Source organism: Micrasema longulum, unplaced genomic scaffold (genome assembly GCF_059751315.1).
Source record: "Micrasema longulum isolate JH-2025_06_02 unplaced genomic scaffold, ASM5975131v1 h1tg001345l, whole genome shotgun sequence".
Taxonomy (NCBI): Eukaryota; Metazoa; Arthropoda; class Insecta; order Trichoptera; family Brachycentridae; genus Micrasema; species Micrasema longulum.
In genome coordinates this window covers 580,320-600,415 of record NW_028278531.1, presented here as the reverse complement: position 1 = coordinate 600,415, position 20,096 = coordinate 580,320, and the positions used below count along the sequence as shown (strand labels likewise).

General features: G+C 34.3%; 1 protein-coding gene across 13 annotated transcripts in view; it reads right to left on the bottom strand.

Moving 5' to 3' along the window:
• Positions 1-20,096, bottom strand: part of msn (serine/threonine-protein kinase msn) — a 90,357-nt gene that overhangs the window by 32,185 nt on the left and 38,076 nt on the right. For 7 of the 13 annotated variants that reach the window (XM_088235229.1, XM_088235227.1, XM_088235228.1 and 4 more), the window contains exons 15-16: positions 16,907-17,674; positions 7,216-7,332 (exon numbers count right to left, since the gene is read on the bottom strand). In XM_088235229.1, the coding sequence (XP_088091355.1) occupies positions 7,216-7,332; positions 16,907-17,674 (885 nt within the window). The remainder of the gene's footprint in view (positions 1-7,215; positions 7,333-16,906; positions 17,675-20,096) is intronic. The other 6 variants (XM_088235234.1, XM_088235235.1, XM_088235236.1 and 3 more) reach the window with 1 other exon arrangement.

Here is a 20,096-nt window from a genome sequence, read left to right as displayed (position 1 = left end):
GAATTGACCTTACTGCACCCGATAACATCAATATCTCATTTTTCAAAATTGTGGACTGGCTGCTTTCTGCATAACTACGTTCAATTATATAATGCAGTTGTACCAATTTACCAAGTTAATATTGTTTTCAGCATAATCTTCATTTTACAAACTGAATAAGTTTTCAATGCGTATCTTTTTTTGGGTGATCCATGTAAATCGGGGTCGTTCCAACGTTTCAGTTTACGGTTTGCCCTGAAGATGGCTCCCGCAATGGTAGCCGAAACTTCGGAACGAATCCAACTTACACGGGATCACCCGAAAAAGATACATATCGATAACAGTGACCATTAAAACTTGCACACCTACGAATAAGTTTTAATTGACAAATTTTGACACAAAATAAAAAGAGTATGGACTAATGAAGTAACAGATAGTGTGCAATGATCTACATTAGGCATTCTTAATGGTAATATTAAGATTTTGAATTTTTGTTCATTTTGTTGCAGGTAATTTATTTAATTACAATATCTGCAAAAGAATATTGCATCGACAATTCATATTCTAGATCGGGGTCTGCAAACTTTTTAGCCCACGGGCCACACGAACTCCACTAAATTACGAGGACCGTGACTCTAGCTCATCGTACCAACATACGGTGGCCAGCAGGAAAGGACACCGCACTTAAGAAAGAGACTGCCGGCCATAATGGGCTAACTTTGACTTCCATGTTAAGAATATCAACTACGCGTAATAGAAGTCCGGTTTTCTAATAGATATGCTGTAGACATGTGTTTTGAAGTGTACATAGTTCTCTTTTTTATGAATTTTTTTTAGGAAAGGAAAGTTTTTAAGATAAATCTCATAATTATAACTCATTACAGTTAAAATGTCCAATTACAAAATGTATGTCAGTAATTGAGGAGTAAATATTCAAAAGTGATTTGTCACATAAATACAGAGTTTGAAAAATAAAGAAAAACTTGTTTTTAACAGCACTATTTGTATCTCATAGATTTAATATAAACCTTTTTTTTTTATCCATTCACTTTTTTTAATTTTTGTTCCTCAATTGTGATCTGGCCGTAGTTTGGAGAACCCTGTTCTAGATAATAATACACACAAAATGTTCTTAGATCCAATTATCGCGGACGTACAATCGGCCGGAGTGGCGTGACGGCATAAAGCGTCTGTTGATGAAGGCAGTATATACAATAATAGTACGTATGATCATATTACACGTGTCTCCGCAAAATTGTCACTGGTGACTAACAGTATATGTACAAATACGAACACCTTAACATAAAGCTTACACAGACAACAGTCAGGGCTAATTATTGTGTGAAAGGTGAAAGACAGTTTGACATGGATAGCATGGGACTTATGGAAGCAAATTAAAACCAATGTTTATAAATAAAAGCAGCATGTTTAGAGATTGAAACTGTGATGTTTAGTGAGTGAAATGTTGTTGTTAAGAGATAACTTTGGTGTTTAGAGATTAAAACTATGATGTTTAGAAAGTAAAACTGTGATATTTAGAAATTGAAACAGTCATTTTTAGTAATTGAATTTAAAGGTAACTGTGGTGTTTAGAATTTTTGATTGCGATGATTAGAAATAAAAACTGCGATGTTTTGATTCTGAAATGGTGATGTTAAAATATTGAAACTCTGATGTTTAGATGTTAAAGCCAGTTTAGAAATTGAGAGGACAGGAGTATTTCGAGGTGGAAACTGTGATTGTTTAGAAATTTTAACTTTAATGTTTAGTGAGTGAAATTTTGGTGTTTAGAGATAACTTTGATTTTTAGAAATTACTTTGATTTTTAGAAATTAAAACTATGATGTTAACAAAATAAAACTGTAATATTTAGAAATTGAAACTGTAATGTTTAGTAATTGGAATGTTGCTTAGAGATAACTGTGATGGTTAGGATTTTAAATTGTGGTGTTTAGAAATTAAAACTGCGATGTTTTGATTCTGAAATGGTGATGTTTAGTTATTGAAACTGTGGTGTTTAAAGATTAAAAAAATAGTAAGCATATCAGAGTTCAATCACAATGCAGTATCATTACGCTTCTTTAACCACTTGACAGTTTTTTCTATACCAACGAGCCCGAGTCTTATTCGGGCAGTTTCCTCGGAATACATTTTATTTTCATGCAAAATTGGGAGTCTTTTTTGCCAGAATCCAACTGTCGAGTGGTCAAAATATCGGTGTTAATTTGCATCCAATGACCCGAGGCGCCTCCACCAGGCGGCGTGATGTGACGGTGGTACGTGGAGAGTGGTACTTACGTGGGCAGGGGCGGCGGTAGCCGAGGTCCTCGCAGCAGAGCCCGCTCGGGAGGGGAACATAACACACGGACAGATGTGTAAGGAGAAACACAAATGTGGAACACAACCCGTTACCAAATTTTCGACCAATGGAGATGTGAAATTAAAGCAAAGCGGATTTTACTGTAAGTGCACTCCATTATTCTATATTTATTATAGAAATAAAAGAAGAGCAGTACTTAAACCCACAAATTTGAAATAACCAGTGACCAGTTTCATAGCTTTCGCGATATATTCTAAAACTACGAAACCGGTCACTGTTTATTCCACATTTGTGGATATAAGTATCACTCGTCTATAATAAATTACAAAGAACTTCCACCAAAAACATTCTCTAACAAACTTGAATTATTCTATAATTTTATCTAATGTGACACATTTAAAGCTCAAAAATGTTAAACTAGTTCATCAAATTCTTGTCTGCTCTGTCAACGATGCCAAGGGCACTGCATTGTTAATGCAAATGCAGCGTGTTTCAATTATCTGTTACACGAAGGTAAGGTAATCTGTCTTACGCTTCAGTGTAAAACAAAATATTTCATGGTATCTTTTGCAGGAATAGAACCCGGGACCCCAAGCGTGATAAGCGAACGCGCCATCAATGTGTTACGGGGCAGTATTTTCCCAATTGGATTTCCTTTTCCAAGATTTTTACGTAAGAGCAGTCTAGCATTCTAGTTATATTTCATGTGCACTTTGTGTTTATTACAATTTTGTAATTGTGGGGTACATATAATTGAATTTGTAAATATAATTAACAAAAACAATTTGTAAAAAAACGCTATGCTATTAGCCATATAATTTTAGCTAGTATAAAAAGATCCCTTATTAGAAAAGTCCATTGAAAATTCAGCAAGTCCCTGTTTACCATAGATTACATGGCGCAAATCAAGTGTAAAAAAATAACCATCTATTTCAGTTGGTTTGTAAACAATTTGATACTAGCTCTTTTATTTATTTCTTTTCTCATATTATTTTATTTTTATGTTATTTAAAATTATTTATGCATCAAAAAATATATTATTGTTCTGTAAACAGCTACTCTCAAGTTCCCAGAATACTGGTCTCAGCCATGACATATTGAAATTGACATTGTGAAAATTTTGTTTTCTTTGTAAGAACTTTTCAACTTGTTTTTGCGGTAAGATATAATGTTTAATGGAGTCAAGTTTTTTTGTTTATACAGAATAAAAGGTGCACTTACATTTACAATATTGCGTATCCCCGATAATTGTGCGTAAAAGCAAAGTCGGGAGGGTATACAGTGGCGTAAAATTTCCGTGCTTCTTTTTAGATTTTATTTATAACAAATGGTGCATGTGTCGTAAAGCAAATTCTTAATATAATATCTTAATACGCAAATCATTATATTCATATTATGTACGTAAATTAAACCCATATACTTTAACATGCACATATTGAGTTATCACAACAGTGAACGCAAATAATGATTCTGCTGTTGATTCGGCGGATTCACTTTGAGATTAGAGATAAACATTTTTTTTATATGAAATAACAAAGCCGATAATCGACTTTAGGTGGTTTTTAAGCGATTAAAAATAAATATACATAATAATTAAACTATAAAAGAAAAAACTTTTTATTTTTGGTAATCATTAAAGCCAATGATCATACTAAAATAAAAAATATCAAAACTGAGGGTATATTAGTGGATCCTTATACAAGAAACTTTATCATTCAAATCACCTTCAAAATATTTTGCAAAAAGAAAATCTTGCATCAAAGAAAACGGGAGAGCTTTAAACATATCTCGCCATTCCCCTATCCATATCCAGTGGTCCATAGGGCACTGCATTTGTAGATCAAATACAGCGTATTTCGATCATCCGTTACATGAAGGTAAGGTGATCATCCTTACACTACAGGCGCCAGTCCAATGAAATATTGCAGTTTAAACAATGTCCCCCTTGCCAGGAATCAAACCCAGGACCTCAAGTATGGTAAGCGAACCACTTCACAACGGGGCGGACTTATCTTCGCTCGATTTCCTTATTCAGGATTTTTATCTGAGAGCAGCCATCGAGTCAAAAACAGTCGTCCATATTTCCGGTTCTTTTTCAAAAAGCAATGCATTAAAATTACAACAGGGACGGAGAACATTTTAGAGAAGGGAATACAGAAGTCTAGGCATTTACCAGGCTTATTACCAGGCGCCCTTGAGGTATTTTATTACGAAAATGGCGCTATATAAGTTATCCATAATTATTATTATTATTATGACTTGTCATTGGCTGGTTTGAGTGGCCACTTTACACAATGTGTAACGTTCACCATTTTGCCTTTGTTTGAACATTCATATTTCTTCAATCTTTTAAAAATAAAAAAAACAATGCATGAAACTTAACATTACAATAACAATAATAATAAAAAATGAGGAAAAAGTAAATACGCTCAGTATTTAATGATTTGAAAATACTAAAATAAATACAGCAATAATTGTCTTACTGGGAGAAAAGTAAAAACAGTGTATGACTTGGCTCTTCTTAAAAACAACAAAAAAACATGAAAAAATATGATTTAAAAAGTCGATTTCTAGATATAATATACGTACATACATAGTTAGCATGTCCGTCAACGATTGGCTAAATATTCCCAAAATAAAAAGCACGCTTGCGTATTTCACATCTCCATTTCGGCAATCGTAAATATATTAATAATTATTGATTATTTAAGGTAAAACCACATGTGGAATATACTAAATTATAACTAAATATATATTTGTTTACCCTAATATAATATGTAAATAGCGATCTATCCATGTATTTATTTACCAATACATAACAAATAACATGAGGATACTGGATTGTATTGCAGTATTCTGACAATATAGACATTGCAAAATTGGTCAAATTGATTCTGAAAATGATACAGATACGGAAGATTGTAGCTCAGATTATATTATCTATAATATATAATACATAAATAAAAATACTGTGTTCTATTCTATCTGTCTTTGCAATTAGCAGAAAAATCAAACCCACTCAGCCGCATTTATTATATATATTTGAAACAGTGAAAAAGTTTACTGTTATCCGAAATTGAATTTTCAATCTAAAAGTTATTGTGGTCGTACGGCCGTACGGCTCAAATAATGTATACATCTCCTTTGAGTATGGACGTATTTTGTAAGGCGTCGCTTATCAAAAATCTTCCATTTAATTTTTTCATAAGAGCATGAAAATGCCATCTATGGATGATTAGCGTAAATATTTTGAACAAAAATGTAGATTTCTTTAATTTTCAACAAAACTAAAGCAACTTCTTTTTCTCTCAAAAACTCACTCTTAGAGGTTATAAATTTTTTTACATCAATAAACTTCCTAAATTAATTAAATGTAAAAAAGCTCATCAAAGTTATTATTAAGGGGGTCATATATCATCAGAATATGTGCAATACATTTATTAATTTCAAATATTTTAAAAACATAAGTTATAAAAATACTTACAGTAGTAAAATTAGTCTATATTTGGTTCAAAAATCACTAACTTAAGTACCCATAATGAAAATATCTGATTCCACAAAGGAAAAAAGCTAGTCAATAGAAGAAATGAATCATGTTATATCAAAATTGGTTGAATAAAAAAAAAACGATACTTATTATTTGACCAATTTTGATAACAAATGACACAATATTTTAAATGTTAATTGATTTCTTTAAAGAAATACTTGCGTTTTGATTTACCCAAATATTTCAATTTTGCGATCATTTTCTTTTAGTTGTAAATAACAGTGTTAGAAAATGGGAAACAAGTTATGGCAGGGCGGGGTTTGAACCTTCCTAGCCACAGGACTACGGCCCGTCAAATTAAAATGAAATACACATTCTTATGATTTTAATAAATATTTTCATGTTGAAGCCATTTTCAGCTAGTCATAATAACTGTGCTGGAAAATAGGAACCAAGTATGGTACGGTTCTGATCGGTCTGTGCGGTGAGTCAGTGATACTACCACAGAACCAAAACCAGATCCGATTCGAAGTAAAATTGTTTCATTAATATGAATTATTTTGGCTTTCTTTTTGAGAACACAGATATATAATTATTCACAAGTCACAATTAAATTAGTGATAAGTTTTAACATGTAATTCGATACGTTATTATTTTTGTTTATAATTTCATTACAATATTTCAAATGGCCTTTTCAAAACAAAAAACATTAAGCACATTAATGTTCACAAAAAAAAATTAAACACATAGTATACATCAATAACACTACGATATTTCTAAAAACAGTCTCTGGTCATTATACAAATAAGTGGTTGGCGCGTTCGCCTACGATTTTTGAGGCCCTGGGTTCATTTCCTGGCAGGGTGGACGTGAAACATTGATTTTAAAAGTTATTTAAACTGCAATATTTCATTGTTCCTAGACAGGCACCAGAAGCCTTAGACTGATCACACGTAACAGATGATCAAAATAAACAGCACTTGATTTACAAATGCAGTGCCCTATACACCACAGGGTGTGGAAAGGTAAATAATGAAGATGAATGTAAAAGAATTAGTTATATTGTTCATGGTTGATAGAAATGCGAACTTTTTGATTTTGACACTTGTTTGATTTTTTTTTAATATCTAAATAATTTAATTTCAAAATTGAAATATATACTATTCAAATTTTTAGTACGCCATAGACGTAATGCGTTCATAATTATGGGTTACTTTGCTCATAAAAAGCTAATTTATGGAACTAAAATTGAAGTTTGAGAGGTTAGAACATTCCTAAGTAGAATTTCCAGGTGACTGCTCTTAGGAAAGTCGTACTATATAATGATTATAATAAAAATGATAATCCTTTTCAATAAAGGCACAAAAATGTTTTTTATTTTGCAACGGCCGAAGGTAAAGCGGGTGAGAATCAAGGGGGGGGCACAAACCTCTTCTCCCTGGGGCTTGTCGTGGCGGGGAGGGGGCGTGGCGGGCCGCCCAGCCTGACTGAGGAGGTCCGGCAGTACGGAGCTGGTGCGGGAACCCTCGGCTCCAGACCGCGCGCCCTGGGGAAACATGAAGTCATGAGGTCAAAGGTAACGATACAGTATAATATATATATGTATTTCTAATTCACAACATGTCCTTTAAAGCCTTTCAAATTTCGGCCAATGAAGATTCAACATAAGAACTTTAAACTATTTGTGTTGATTAACAAACTACAACAGGGATGAATAACATTTTAGAGAAGGGGATTTGGAAGTCTAGGCTTTTACAGGGCTTATGACCTGTCATTGGCTGGTTTAAGTGCCCAATTTACGCACTGTGTAACATTCACCATTCAACTCTTCCATCTGCTGACTTTTGTGAAGAGCTAAAACCTTTATCATGTGGGTGAGATTCATCCGACTGAACCGATTCACCTACTAGGCAGCTCTTTATACTTCTTCTTTTACCAGTTAGTTGGTTCCACAACGTTTTGAGAATGTCCAAATGTTTGCAGACAGGCTGGATTTCTTCCCTGGGGAGTTATTTCGATCTAAATTTGTTGTAACAGAGGGAAAAAAAAATTGAGAGGGGAATATAGAAGTCTAGGCATTTACAGGGCTTATGACCTGTCATTGGATGGTTTGAGTGGCTACTTTACACACTGTGCAACATTCTGTTAAATTAACTGTAACATTAACCATTTCAGGTCATAAGCTCTGTGAATGCCTAGACATCCAATTTGCCAATCTTAATGACTACCTAGGGGGTAAAATCCAGTATTTTGTCTACAAACATTTGGACAAACTCAAAATATTGTAATTAAACCAACTGGTCCAAGAAGAAGTTCAAAAATTAGAAAATTGTTTATGGGCGTTGCCTTGTGTGTGAAATAATTCGATCAGATGAATCTCTTCGCAACAATAAAGGTTTCAGCTCTTTACCTTCGCTAAAATCAACAGATGGAAAAGTTGAAGAAATACGGATATTTAAACATGGGCAAAATGGTGAATGTTACACAAGTGGCCACTTAAACGACAGGCGCCGTGGCGCAGTTGGTTAGACGGCCAATTGTGAAACTGGCGTCGCGGGTTGAATTCCCGCCAGTTGCAAGAAAAAAAATCCAAGAAAGATTTTTTACTCAATTGGTTTGGGTGTTGTGGTGTATTTTTCATTACCTCCTTCCATATCCCCTCTATCCCACCTGCTGACAAGCCTCAAAATAGAGGCTTAGCGGGTTATTCCTTTAAAAAAATTAAAAAACAGAGAATGACAGGTCATAAGCCCTGTAAATGCCTAGACTTCTATATTCCTTCTCTGAAATGTCCTTTATCACTGATCATTAATTTATTTATTTATAAACGCCCACAGGGCTCTTACAATATTAAGTTAAGACTTACATAAAGTATTGTAGCAATTGACGTAAAATAGAATCATAATTCCATAAAAAGAAAAAAAAACTAAATAAGTAAAGATGAATAAAAAGAGGAGAATTGAGGGGATGGCTATTCAATGGTGAGGATAGCTAATTTAATAGCAGCTGTTGTAATTAATGACTCCCGAGGGGGTGAAATCTAGTCTTTTTTGGACAAACTCAAAATATTATTGTTTTGATATTGCATTTAAATTACTTGCCAAGAAAACAAAGTCATTTTAATTATATGAGGGTCGTCCTGCCTATTACGAAATGGATGACAAAAAGAGTTTGTACGATATTTTTTACGTAGCCCTACTGGAATTGCATTTCTACGCATTTCTTCCAGCGATGCTCCAAAATTTCTATCGCTTCCTGATTGAACATTTGACGACCCCCGCCAATCACTCATCTACAAACCACCAATCATGCTCCAGCGCACAACGCCCGTCAAACGGCAAAAAGAATGCATCTCGAAAAAGCTAAAACGAAAATAATAAAGGTTGTGCGTCATCCATCTTTAAGCGTCTCATAATTTCACAGAAATTATTATTGAGAATAATATTTCGGTGCCCTCCAACATACCCATCAGAACAGTCGTCCCAATACATGATGGTGCTGAATATGGGACAACTGTACCTAAAAGAAGCACTTACACACTTCTGGTCAAACAACAATGAGAGGTCTCGGCAGAATGTTCGTACCGAGGTTTTCCCAGAGCACGAGTTATGTCACACCCAAAACCTGTACGACTTTTTTGGAAGAGCGTATTAAGCTCTCAAGAACAAAAACTATTTCCAAGAAAGTAGTTAAGGACTGGATTTTCCTTATTGGGAGGGATTTGAGTGGGACACTCCTTGATGATTTTCCGAATGTTTGAGTTTACTGTTTGCCATATTGATGTGCCATATATTTGTGTTTTTTTTTATTGTTATTGTAGTGTGTTAATATAATATTTGTGATGATACTCGTATACTCATATGTCTGAGTCAACTAATTGCTCATCCCAACTCAACACGGGACTTTTAGTCCCATGGAGTTGGGACTTATGTCTTACATAATGTTTGTGTAATAAACTGTTTTTAAGTGAATTTATAAATAAATAAAAATCGCTATTAAAATGTTCTGTAGAATTTTAAACAGAACTTTTGTATAGTTACACCATGTTGCCAATTAGCTAGGAAGCCATTTAAAAAATAATCTTAAATGCCATATGATAGATCTCGGCGAGTAAAATATTTTCAGCCGTATCAAGGTAAAATGATGAATCTATAAATCATTTTGCAATCAGGCGGGTGACAGGGTGTAAGTGTCAGTGGCCGCTATTTACGAAGATGGATTTGAATGAAGTTTAGTGCTATGGGATATTGGATAAAAAAATGTTTTCTTACATGTGGTAAAAATTAGAACATTCAATTATTTCAACTCGTTTGGCGGCCTCCGTGGTGTAGTGGTCAAGACGCTTGACTCACACATGAAAGGTTCCGGGTTCGATTCCCGGTGAGAACACAAAAATTAAAATGTGATTTTTCTCAAGCCTGAGTGTTCTGTGATGTAATTCACCACTGTAATTGGGCCTCCTGGCCTGATGTGGTACAAAAAAAAATAGTGCAAGTGCAAGTACTAATATTTTTGCTCTCGCTTTAAATTCAGTTAGTAAAGCTTAAAGGTGCATATTTACGATTGTTTTTAAACATACGTATTTATAAGGAATCGATCTTTGCCTGGTGAGATATTTTACAACTAGTTTACTTGTAATCTCGAAGGATTTGAAATTTTATGCGAAAAAAATCTGTGTTGAGTCTACCTACATTAGAATAAATCATATTGTCCCGGCTGAGGTCTACTTGACAGCGCCGCATTGAGTAGGTACTTGCTAGCTAAGTCCGCTACAAACTCAGGCGAACACAGCAGTGCCATTTTTCAATTAAAAAAAAAACGAAAAAGTATTTTATACTTTAAAAAAAAAAAAAAAAAACTAAAAGTAAATATGGAAGCTCAATCTTTCGTTGAATATGCTAAGCGTGCTATAAATGCATTGACTACACTGCTAATGGATCCTAATAATAAATTTACAAAAGAACAACTCGGGAAAGTAGTCCCAAAAACCAACGAAATTTTGTGCACAATAGGACAAATGGCAGTAAAGATGAGCGCATTAGAGACTGAGGTTGCTACGATTAAGAAGTATTCCTCTTCAACTAATATCGACGTCTTTAATATCTGTGATCTAGTATCCGAAGTCCAAGATAGAAGTTACAGGGAGAAAAATATTGTTTTATGTAACTTACCTGAGAGTCAATCTACGACCCGAGCCACAGCTATTAAGGAAGATGATTCTGCTGTCAAGAAAATACTGTCTGAGCTTGATTCCTCTGTTCAAAGTCAAGAAATAAAAATATACCGACTTGGAAGAAATACTGGAGAGAGGCCTCGAGCAATTAAAGTTGAATTTTTGGAGGTCAAATGGTCACGACTACTACTGAGTAGGAAGCACCTTTTAAAAAATAATATTCGCATGTACCAGGATCAGTCTTCATTACAAAGGAAACAGCTTATCGAACTTCGTAATGAACTTGATAGTAGGAAAGCAAGCGGCGAGACTGATATCACAATAAAGTACATAAATAACAATCCTAAAATAGTAAAAATGTTTACAAAAAACGACAATCCATCAAACTCTACTATCAAAATGTAAGGGGGGTGAGAACAAAACTACAGACACTTAAAACTGCATTACCAACTACGGATTTCGACATTTACTCATTTACAGAAACATGGTTGAACAACAACATCGACAATACCGAACTTGGTTTTAGCAACCACCTAATATATAGAAATGATCGGGATAAACTTGCTTCTAACAGATCTCGTGGAGGAGGAGTTTTGATTGCAGTATCGACTAAGTTCTCATCACGAATGCTCAAATGTAAAAAACAAAATTTTGAACAAATTTTTGTAATGATTTCATCAAAACGAGAAAAAATAATAATAGGCTGTGTGTATATTCCCCCTTCGTCTGATACGCAAACCTACAAAGATCATTATTTGGAAGTGGAATGTCTACGAAGGCGGTATCCTGAGGCCGCTATAGTTTTGACGGGTGACTACAACTTACCCAATATACAGTGGGATCCAGATGGTATCAACACTAAATCTAGTGATGGCATAGACCATGGGTCAAGTGAGATAATTGAAATGTCAATGTTTTTAAATCTCCGTCAAGCAAATTATGTTTATAATTGTCTTACTCGTCTCTTGGATCTTGTTTTTTCTAATTCAGATAACATTTCAGTGCAACTTGCAAATGAAAATATTTTACCAATTGATAGATACCATCCACCTTTATGCATTAATTTTGGAACCCTTATTTTAGCAAAGTACAAAACCTCTGATGTTAGATTAAATTTTTTTAAAGCAGATTTTCCTGCCATTAACTCATTTATCCTTAGCAGTGATTGGAACTTTTTAAATCAAAATTTAAATGTAGACGATATAATTGCACAATTTTATCATATCCTTGATACTGCCATTGAGTCATCTGTGCCTAAAACTACATTCATAGCAAGTCATTTTCCTAAATGGTTTAGTAAAAAACTTATTGAAGTTATACTACATAAAAAGATTGCTCATAGTAATTTTAAAAGGTCTCGAGACATTAAAGATTATGAAGAATTTTCGAAATTGAGAATTTTGTCTAAGCAGCTTTCTAAAACCTGTTATCAAGACTGTGTAAGTAAATTTGAAGTCGAGGCTGCATCTAAGCCGCAACATATTTTTAAATTTTCCAAGATTCTTAACAGTAGGGAATCTGGAATTCCGTCCACAGTGTATTACAAACGCAAAATGGCAGACACACCACAGGAAGTTGCCAATTTATTTGCTGATTACTTTAGCAGTGTTTATAGTTCTACTTCTAATTCTAGGTTACACAGTATTGATAATACAGATTTAATTGATTTTAACGACTGTGTATTTACTGATTCTGATGTAAAAAAGGGGATTTGTGCCTTAGATCCAAAAAAAAGCGCTGGGCCAGACAATATCCCTACACTTCTTCTTATACAATGTTGTCCCTCTTTAACTGGTCCACTTACAAAAATTTTTAACTTGTCCTTGAAAACTGGAAACTTTCCCAAGAAATGGAAGATCTCATACTTAACCCCCATTTATAAAAAAGGAGATAAAACTGACGTCTCCAATTACCGACCCATTTGTATTCAGTCAGCCATTCCAAAGTTACTGGAATCTGTTTTGCTAACTAAGTTCACCAATGAAATTAGTAAAGTTATCACTCCGTTACAACATGGTTTCATAACTGGTAGATCAACTCTTACAAACCTTATGTTGCATCAGAATCGGTTGATCACATCAATGGAGAGACGTCATCAGACTGATACAATTTATACTGACTTTAGTAAAGCGTTCGACAAGGTTTCTCATACAATTTTAATACACAAACTTAGTTCACTGGGAATTACTGGTAATATCTTGGAATGGTTTAAAAGCTACCTGTCATCAAGGAAAATCTTAGTAAAAGTATTCGGTTATAACTCGTATCAGTTTGAGGCATCTAGTGGGGTACCCCAAGGCTCCCACCTGGGACCAGTACTGTTTTCTTTGTTTGTTAATGACATTGTGTCGATATTTGAGAAAGTAGACATTCTTCTCTTTGCCGACGATCTTAAAATTTCAAAAACTGTTACCTCTGATACCGATTGTGGAGTTCTTCAGTCTAATTTGGTAAGGCTGTACAACTGGTGCCAGAAAAATGAACTTTATTTAAATGTCGACAAGTGTTGTGTAATATCATTTACAAGAAGTAAAAAACCCATAATATTCGATTACAACATTAATAATATCAATCTGGGAAGAGTTACACAAATAAAGGATTTGGGGATAGTTTTTGACGAAAAATTGACATTTATTCCTCACATTGATACCATCACTAATAAGGCAATGAAATGTCTCGGATATTTGCAGCGAACTGTAAAGGATTTTAATTCCATCACTACCCTCAAAGTGCTATTTACTGCCTTGGTTAGAAGTAATTTAGAATTCAATTCAACAATTTGGTCACCTTATTACAATGTTCATATTTTAAAGTTAGAAAGAGTACAACGTAAATTCCTTAGATTCATCAATTACAAACTTAATATACCCGCTGAAAATATTGATTATGATAATTTATTATGTACACTAAATATGTCAACTCTATGTAAAAGAAGAATTATAAATGACTTATTAAATTTATATAAAATAGCGAATGGCGTATTGGACGTCCCGGAATTAACTAGTGTTATCAGCTTGAAAGTACCTCTTCGAAATACTCGGCAGCTAACGTTATTTTTTGAATCTCCTGGCAGTCACAATTATTATTACAATTCACCAATACCTAGACTACACCGGTTAGGTAACGAGTATGGTGAAGTTGATATATTTTGTCTGTCTTTATATAAATATAGGTTAAGTATTCAAAAGGTTATAAATTAATTTATGTAAAATTTCTTAATATTTTTCTTTATTTACTATTTCTTTTTCTCATGTATCTCTTTAATAATGTATAAACTTATATGTATGTATATGTATGCGTGTATGTTTTCATATGTAAATTTTAAAAATATTTTTCTATGTACCATATACCTATGTTGGTACATTTCCTGATTTTTACCTATTATTGTATCTTTTAGCTTTTCTTATGTTATCTTTTATTTTTACCAAACTTACATACTTATGTTTCACTGCTGCACTTAAATGTAATTTCTAAAATATGTAAAAGCCCATTGGGCGTGTAAATCAATAAATAAATAAATAAATAATTAAAATGGCCCCCAAAATCGAAATATTTGGGTAAATCATGAGAACGCAAATGTTTCTTTTATTGAATTAAACATGTCTAAATAATTTTATGTGGGTACTTAACCTTAAAAACACGAAAATAAAAATTTGAATTTGCATAAAATGCGTGCAATGATTTTTTCCCTAAATATTGGGAAATTTTGTTTATATGGTATCACTTTTTATAGTATGGGACCACAGAATTTCAACTGTTATTTACATCGTGGCAAAACTGTTTCACAATTTTATGATAACTGTTTAAACAATTTTCTTTCCAAATGATGTTTATAACTTCAAATAATATTTCTATTGCCAAATTTTTTAATTTTCTGCATCTTAATTTATTGATGTAAAGACTTTATTCTTCCTAAACATGCCTCAACCGCATGTCACAATTTAGTAAAATGTCAAAAATAGAATCACTTAACCAAAATGGTCAATTACACTGAACCTACTTTGAATTTAGTTTGAGACAACAATTTACACATTTTTTATTTACGGCGCGCGGCTCGGTGTCTTGACAATGACAAATCTGATGAATTTCGAAAAAATTTCAGCGTAAAACTGGGGTTATGGAAAACATAAAAAACGTGGGGGAATATTTGAATGAGAATGTACGGAAAAAAGGGGACCCAAACATTTCGGCGTAAAAAGCGGGAGAATGTAAAATCGAGGATAAAAATGAGGTTTTACTGTATTTTCAAATTAATAAATTTATAAAATTAAATTACTTTTGTATTTATCCACTATAATTTATTTAAGAGAACTAGATTTCTGGAGGCATTAACCATCCTATCAGCATCGAAACCGTAAGATTTTTCTGAGATTTAATTGAGAAATGTCATTTTTGTGATCGACACTATTTTCAGAAGGTGATTATTACAGTTGTTTCCATGAAAGCGGTCCGGCTGATTTTAGCAGAACATAGAATGACCTTAATATCTAATACTTTCTGCATAACTACATTCAAATGTTGTACCGGGAAGCTACAGAAATGCATACAAGTCCAGAGCGACTACGTTGAAAAATAAGATACAAAAGCTTTTCTTCATCCATTTTAATTTACGGCAGGGGTGGAGCGAATAACGGTTGATTCAACCATTATTCATTAAAACATTTATTTATTTATAAAAGCATTTCCTAAAACAAACTGACAAATACAAAATACGTGCACACTGGTAGCTCACCACAAATACATATGTTGCTATTACTCACCAAAATGCAATAATGAGAGGGGTTCAGAAAACACAAAATCAAATCTAAATTATTGTTTTCAAAATCCCTCTTAAACCAATATGCTAAGCTCTAGAAAAGTCAGTGCACAGAATTGCGATGAATGGTTACAAAATGTTGTTGGTTTAAAACGAGAGAAAAAACGTGGAAAACAAATGTTAGTGGGTTAACACACACATTGAAAAACATGAACACATATCACTTCATTCACAAAGCACAAGAAAACTCGAGAGAAGTGCAAATTACAGACACAAGGCATGATAGAAAGTTCACAAGCTCTGGATGGCTAAAATCCTCGAATTATTCTTCCGGATTTCATGTTTCTAACTTCCGTATTGTGCCAGCAGTACGGAAACAGCAAGCAAGATTTCCCACCATTTTCCCAAGGTGTCGCCATGCTGAAGTCATGCTTTATTTTCAATCTCCATGCAACGGTATTTTTTCGCAGTGGCAACATTTTGGAATAATTCAATTCCATAGATCTTTTCGTAGCCGTGATCCAAATTTGAAATCCTTCATTGGTTTTGGGGCAGGTTGACGAATTTTCATTTTCCATTAAAAATGTGTACAGACAACGCTGACAGAAGTTTGAAGGAGAAGAGATAAAGGAATTGTTAGGGAGGGTGAAAATTATATATGATAAAAATAATGAAACTAAGCTGGGGGAGAATAAGATGAATTGTAACCACTACCATTTTTAATTAGCTTTTTAAAATGTTAACAAAAAGCTTTGAAAGAAAATTACGGTGGCAGAAAATAAGAGTTAAAAGATAATGAAATTCTACAGCAAAACTCCTTGGCTAAAAGTTGTGTTTAATACAAAAAATTAAATAGAAAGAATAACATAACCCAAAAAAGCATAAAGTTTAGTACAAGCATACTGACACATTGTTAAAAAAAAAGCAACAAAGAAATAAAAATGATACAGAAAGAGGGAAAAAATTAAATCAAAGAAAGCAAAAGAGTGAAGTATAATCTGTATGTAAAAAGTTTTTTTTTCTTGGGTGTATGAGAAAGCGTAATGTGTTAATTGAAGCAAATTAAAAAGCAAAAAAAAGAATGAATGAGTGAGGTTAGGTTGGTGTCCGGTGTTGCGTGTTATTGTATTTCGGGTTAGGTGTGAACACAGGGGGGGCGTTACAGTCAAACCAGTCTCGCGGTAATGTTACCTGCATCAGCGCCGAGTTGCGATACACGATGTCCGACTCCGTCTTCTCCCGCCGAGGACGCCTCAGATATTCGGTAATGAAGTCCGTCGGATTACGCAGACCGATGGCCTCGCCCCCAAATGCGATACTGCTTGCGATACTGGCGGTAGGAGAACTATCACCAGCGTTAGAAGTCTCGCTGTTCTCCAAGACGCCGATATTCTTCAAGGCGTTATCCTCGTCTGCGATTTTTTTCTTCGCTTCGCCCTGTTGCGACAACTTCAGGCTGTCGTTCATTTTGATGAAGTCGGTCAAGACGGGTTCGCCCCTTGCCGGTCGACGGTAGTTGTTGAAAATGCCACTCGATCGGAGGGGATTGACTTGAGCGAGCGCGGCGTCGTTCTTCGAGATGTATATGGCAGAATGGCGAGTGCTCGAGAGCGGGAACAGGTCGGAGTTTTCGCGACGGAAACCTCTGAAGAAAGGATTAGAGCTGCGGGAGTCCGATTCCTGGCGACGATGCAGATTGAAAACGGAAGATAGTTTTTCTTTGGCGTCAGTTTTAGAGGCGGGTTTGCCACGGGACTGAGTAATGTTGTCTTTGTATCTGTTCTTGAGGGCCTCCATGTCCATTTGCGATTGCCTCTGCAGTTGGTTCTTGTTGCTGTCCTTGCGCGGGCCTTGCTCGCTGTTCCGTTTGTTCTTCTCTTCCGTGAACTTGGAGGGGAAAAACTTAGCAAAATCCCAATCTTTCAGCAAAACGGCTTCGTCTTCTGCCGCCTTCTGTGTCTGCGCAATGGGGTGTGGTGGTGGTAAAACGTGGGGAATGGTGAAAAAAAAACATAAAAAAACAAATAAAAAATAATAATAAACATACAACATGCAATGTGCGTGAGACATACAGTAAAATAACATCGACACGTTGCATCTTTATTTAAACACATTTATTCTTTCGTAAAATTATATCCAAAACGGTACGGTAAAAACTCTTGAAACAAACTTAATAATAAATCAATATATTCATAAATGAATGTAATTTTATAAAAGTTTAATAATTGTGTTTCTGGAATATATCTAACATATCTGTACACAGAGCGCCCATTTCATTGTCCTGTAAATGACGTGGAGATGCAGTGTTATCTCACTAATAACATACATAGCAATGACAGTTTTGAAAATATATAGTTTCAAACAATACTGATTTTTGCCAATATCAAGAAATTCAATTTGCGTATTATTTGAAAGGATACATTGCCAAAATGATATTTGCAGTCCTAGTTATGTAGATGCCAATCCAATGTGTATAACCACCTTAAATCTTGACTACGTACACACTTCTGCCACCCAAGCGAGAGAACCAATTAACATAAAAATTTGAGATTAAAATATTTTTTTGGAGCATTGGTATAAAAAATTCATGATATTTTTCAACCACCGTCAGTGTCTTCATACACAGTCAATCTTTTTTGTATTGCAGACCTTTTGCTGATTTATTATATTTTCGTAGCCCGCTTTCTAATTTTTTAAAAAGTAGTTCGTCGACTTTAAATGTATTTTTGAAGCTGACGTAGAACCGCTCACTTTTACAGGGTTTACTGTACAGAGGGAAATTTTTAAATAAAAGAAACTTCAGTTTGGAGGAATTAAATTAAAGAAAGTTCCTACAACCATATATGCAAGAAACTGAACAAATAGAACATAAAACTATGTAGCAAAGACAAAGGCAGTGAAATAATTGTATACAATATATTCATAAACACGATAAATATACAAGACTTCGAGCTAAACTATGCCAATCCATCTTCACATCACACTGTTTTAGTGGCGAAGAGATCTATGAAAAGCCATATTTTTCCATTATAGGCATCATCGATTTTTAAAAAAAAGGAATTTAAATAATAATAATGCTTGAAAGATAAACGATAAATAAAAGAGAGGATGGACCGCAACACATGTCTGTCCTGACAAACATTCCTAGCTTCTTCTACATGCATACATCTTGTCATACTCACCCTTCGGTTGTGTCTGCTTTTGACGTGACCAGACATGAGATTTTGATTTATCTGACCATGCCATGTCTTCTTGGTTGTCCACGTCCTTCGTTACCATTCATTCTAGCCATATATATCTGTTTAAACATGCTTTCGTCATCCATTACATGACCAAACAAATATCAGTGACTCTTTCTTAATATTATATTATACCTATCTCAGATTTGCACTCCAGATTAAGTTCTCCAAAACGAAATCCATTTTAGGGACAGGTGTACAAGTTTGGATTTTGTCTAAGGGAAGAAACCGTTGCAGGAGACTGCTGCGAGATATTGCATAGATTTACATACTATTTAGAGTGTTGTCCAGATATTTATTGAAAAATATGTTTATATCATAGTTTTTATTTTTATTATTATTTAATAATGTACATGCTTCCACTTTCCATTATGTTGTCTCCTAACTCAACACAGGGCTCATGGCCTCATAGAGTTAAGGATACATTTTTTTTTTTTGTTTGTAATTTATATGCATTTGTCTGAATAAATAAATAAAATCAATCACAATCCTGCCATACATTGATTTCCCACACATTCAACTAAGCATTCACTCTTCTTTCATCCTTCCTCTGCCAGTTCCATGTTTCACTTCCGTACATGAGTGTCGGGACTTAAACCCCGTTGTGCACGGCCAGGCTAGCTTCGATCGACATATATTTATTAGCAGTTACTACATACTACAGCTACATTCACTCTCCTCTCGAGATCTTTTTCTACTTTTTTCACTGCAATATTTCAAAATTCAATGAGTTTTCGGACCAGCGCCTGTAGCGTAAGACTGCATCTTATCTTCATACAAATCGGTGTTGTGATTGGAATACCAAACGGTGCACCATTTGATGCGAGGAGGGAATGATGATGATTTAAAACATGTACCTAAGGGCAATATTATACAAATGGTTTGTCGTAGTGCGAATATGTACAAAAGGCCAGAGAAGAAAAATGATTTATCAAGCTACGAGTAATGATATGCAGCAAGGTTAACAGTGCGTAATAGGAGAACGCACAAAGTCTACACAATATAAGCGTCTACACATAAAATGATAAGCCTTGCAGGTGAACACATGATGAAGATGTACTATAGAACAAGGTTCCTAAGACGGTCACCCGGTCGTATATTCGTAAATATCCGACGTGTAATCCGTTTGGGATGTTTTGGAA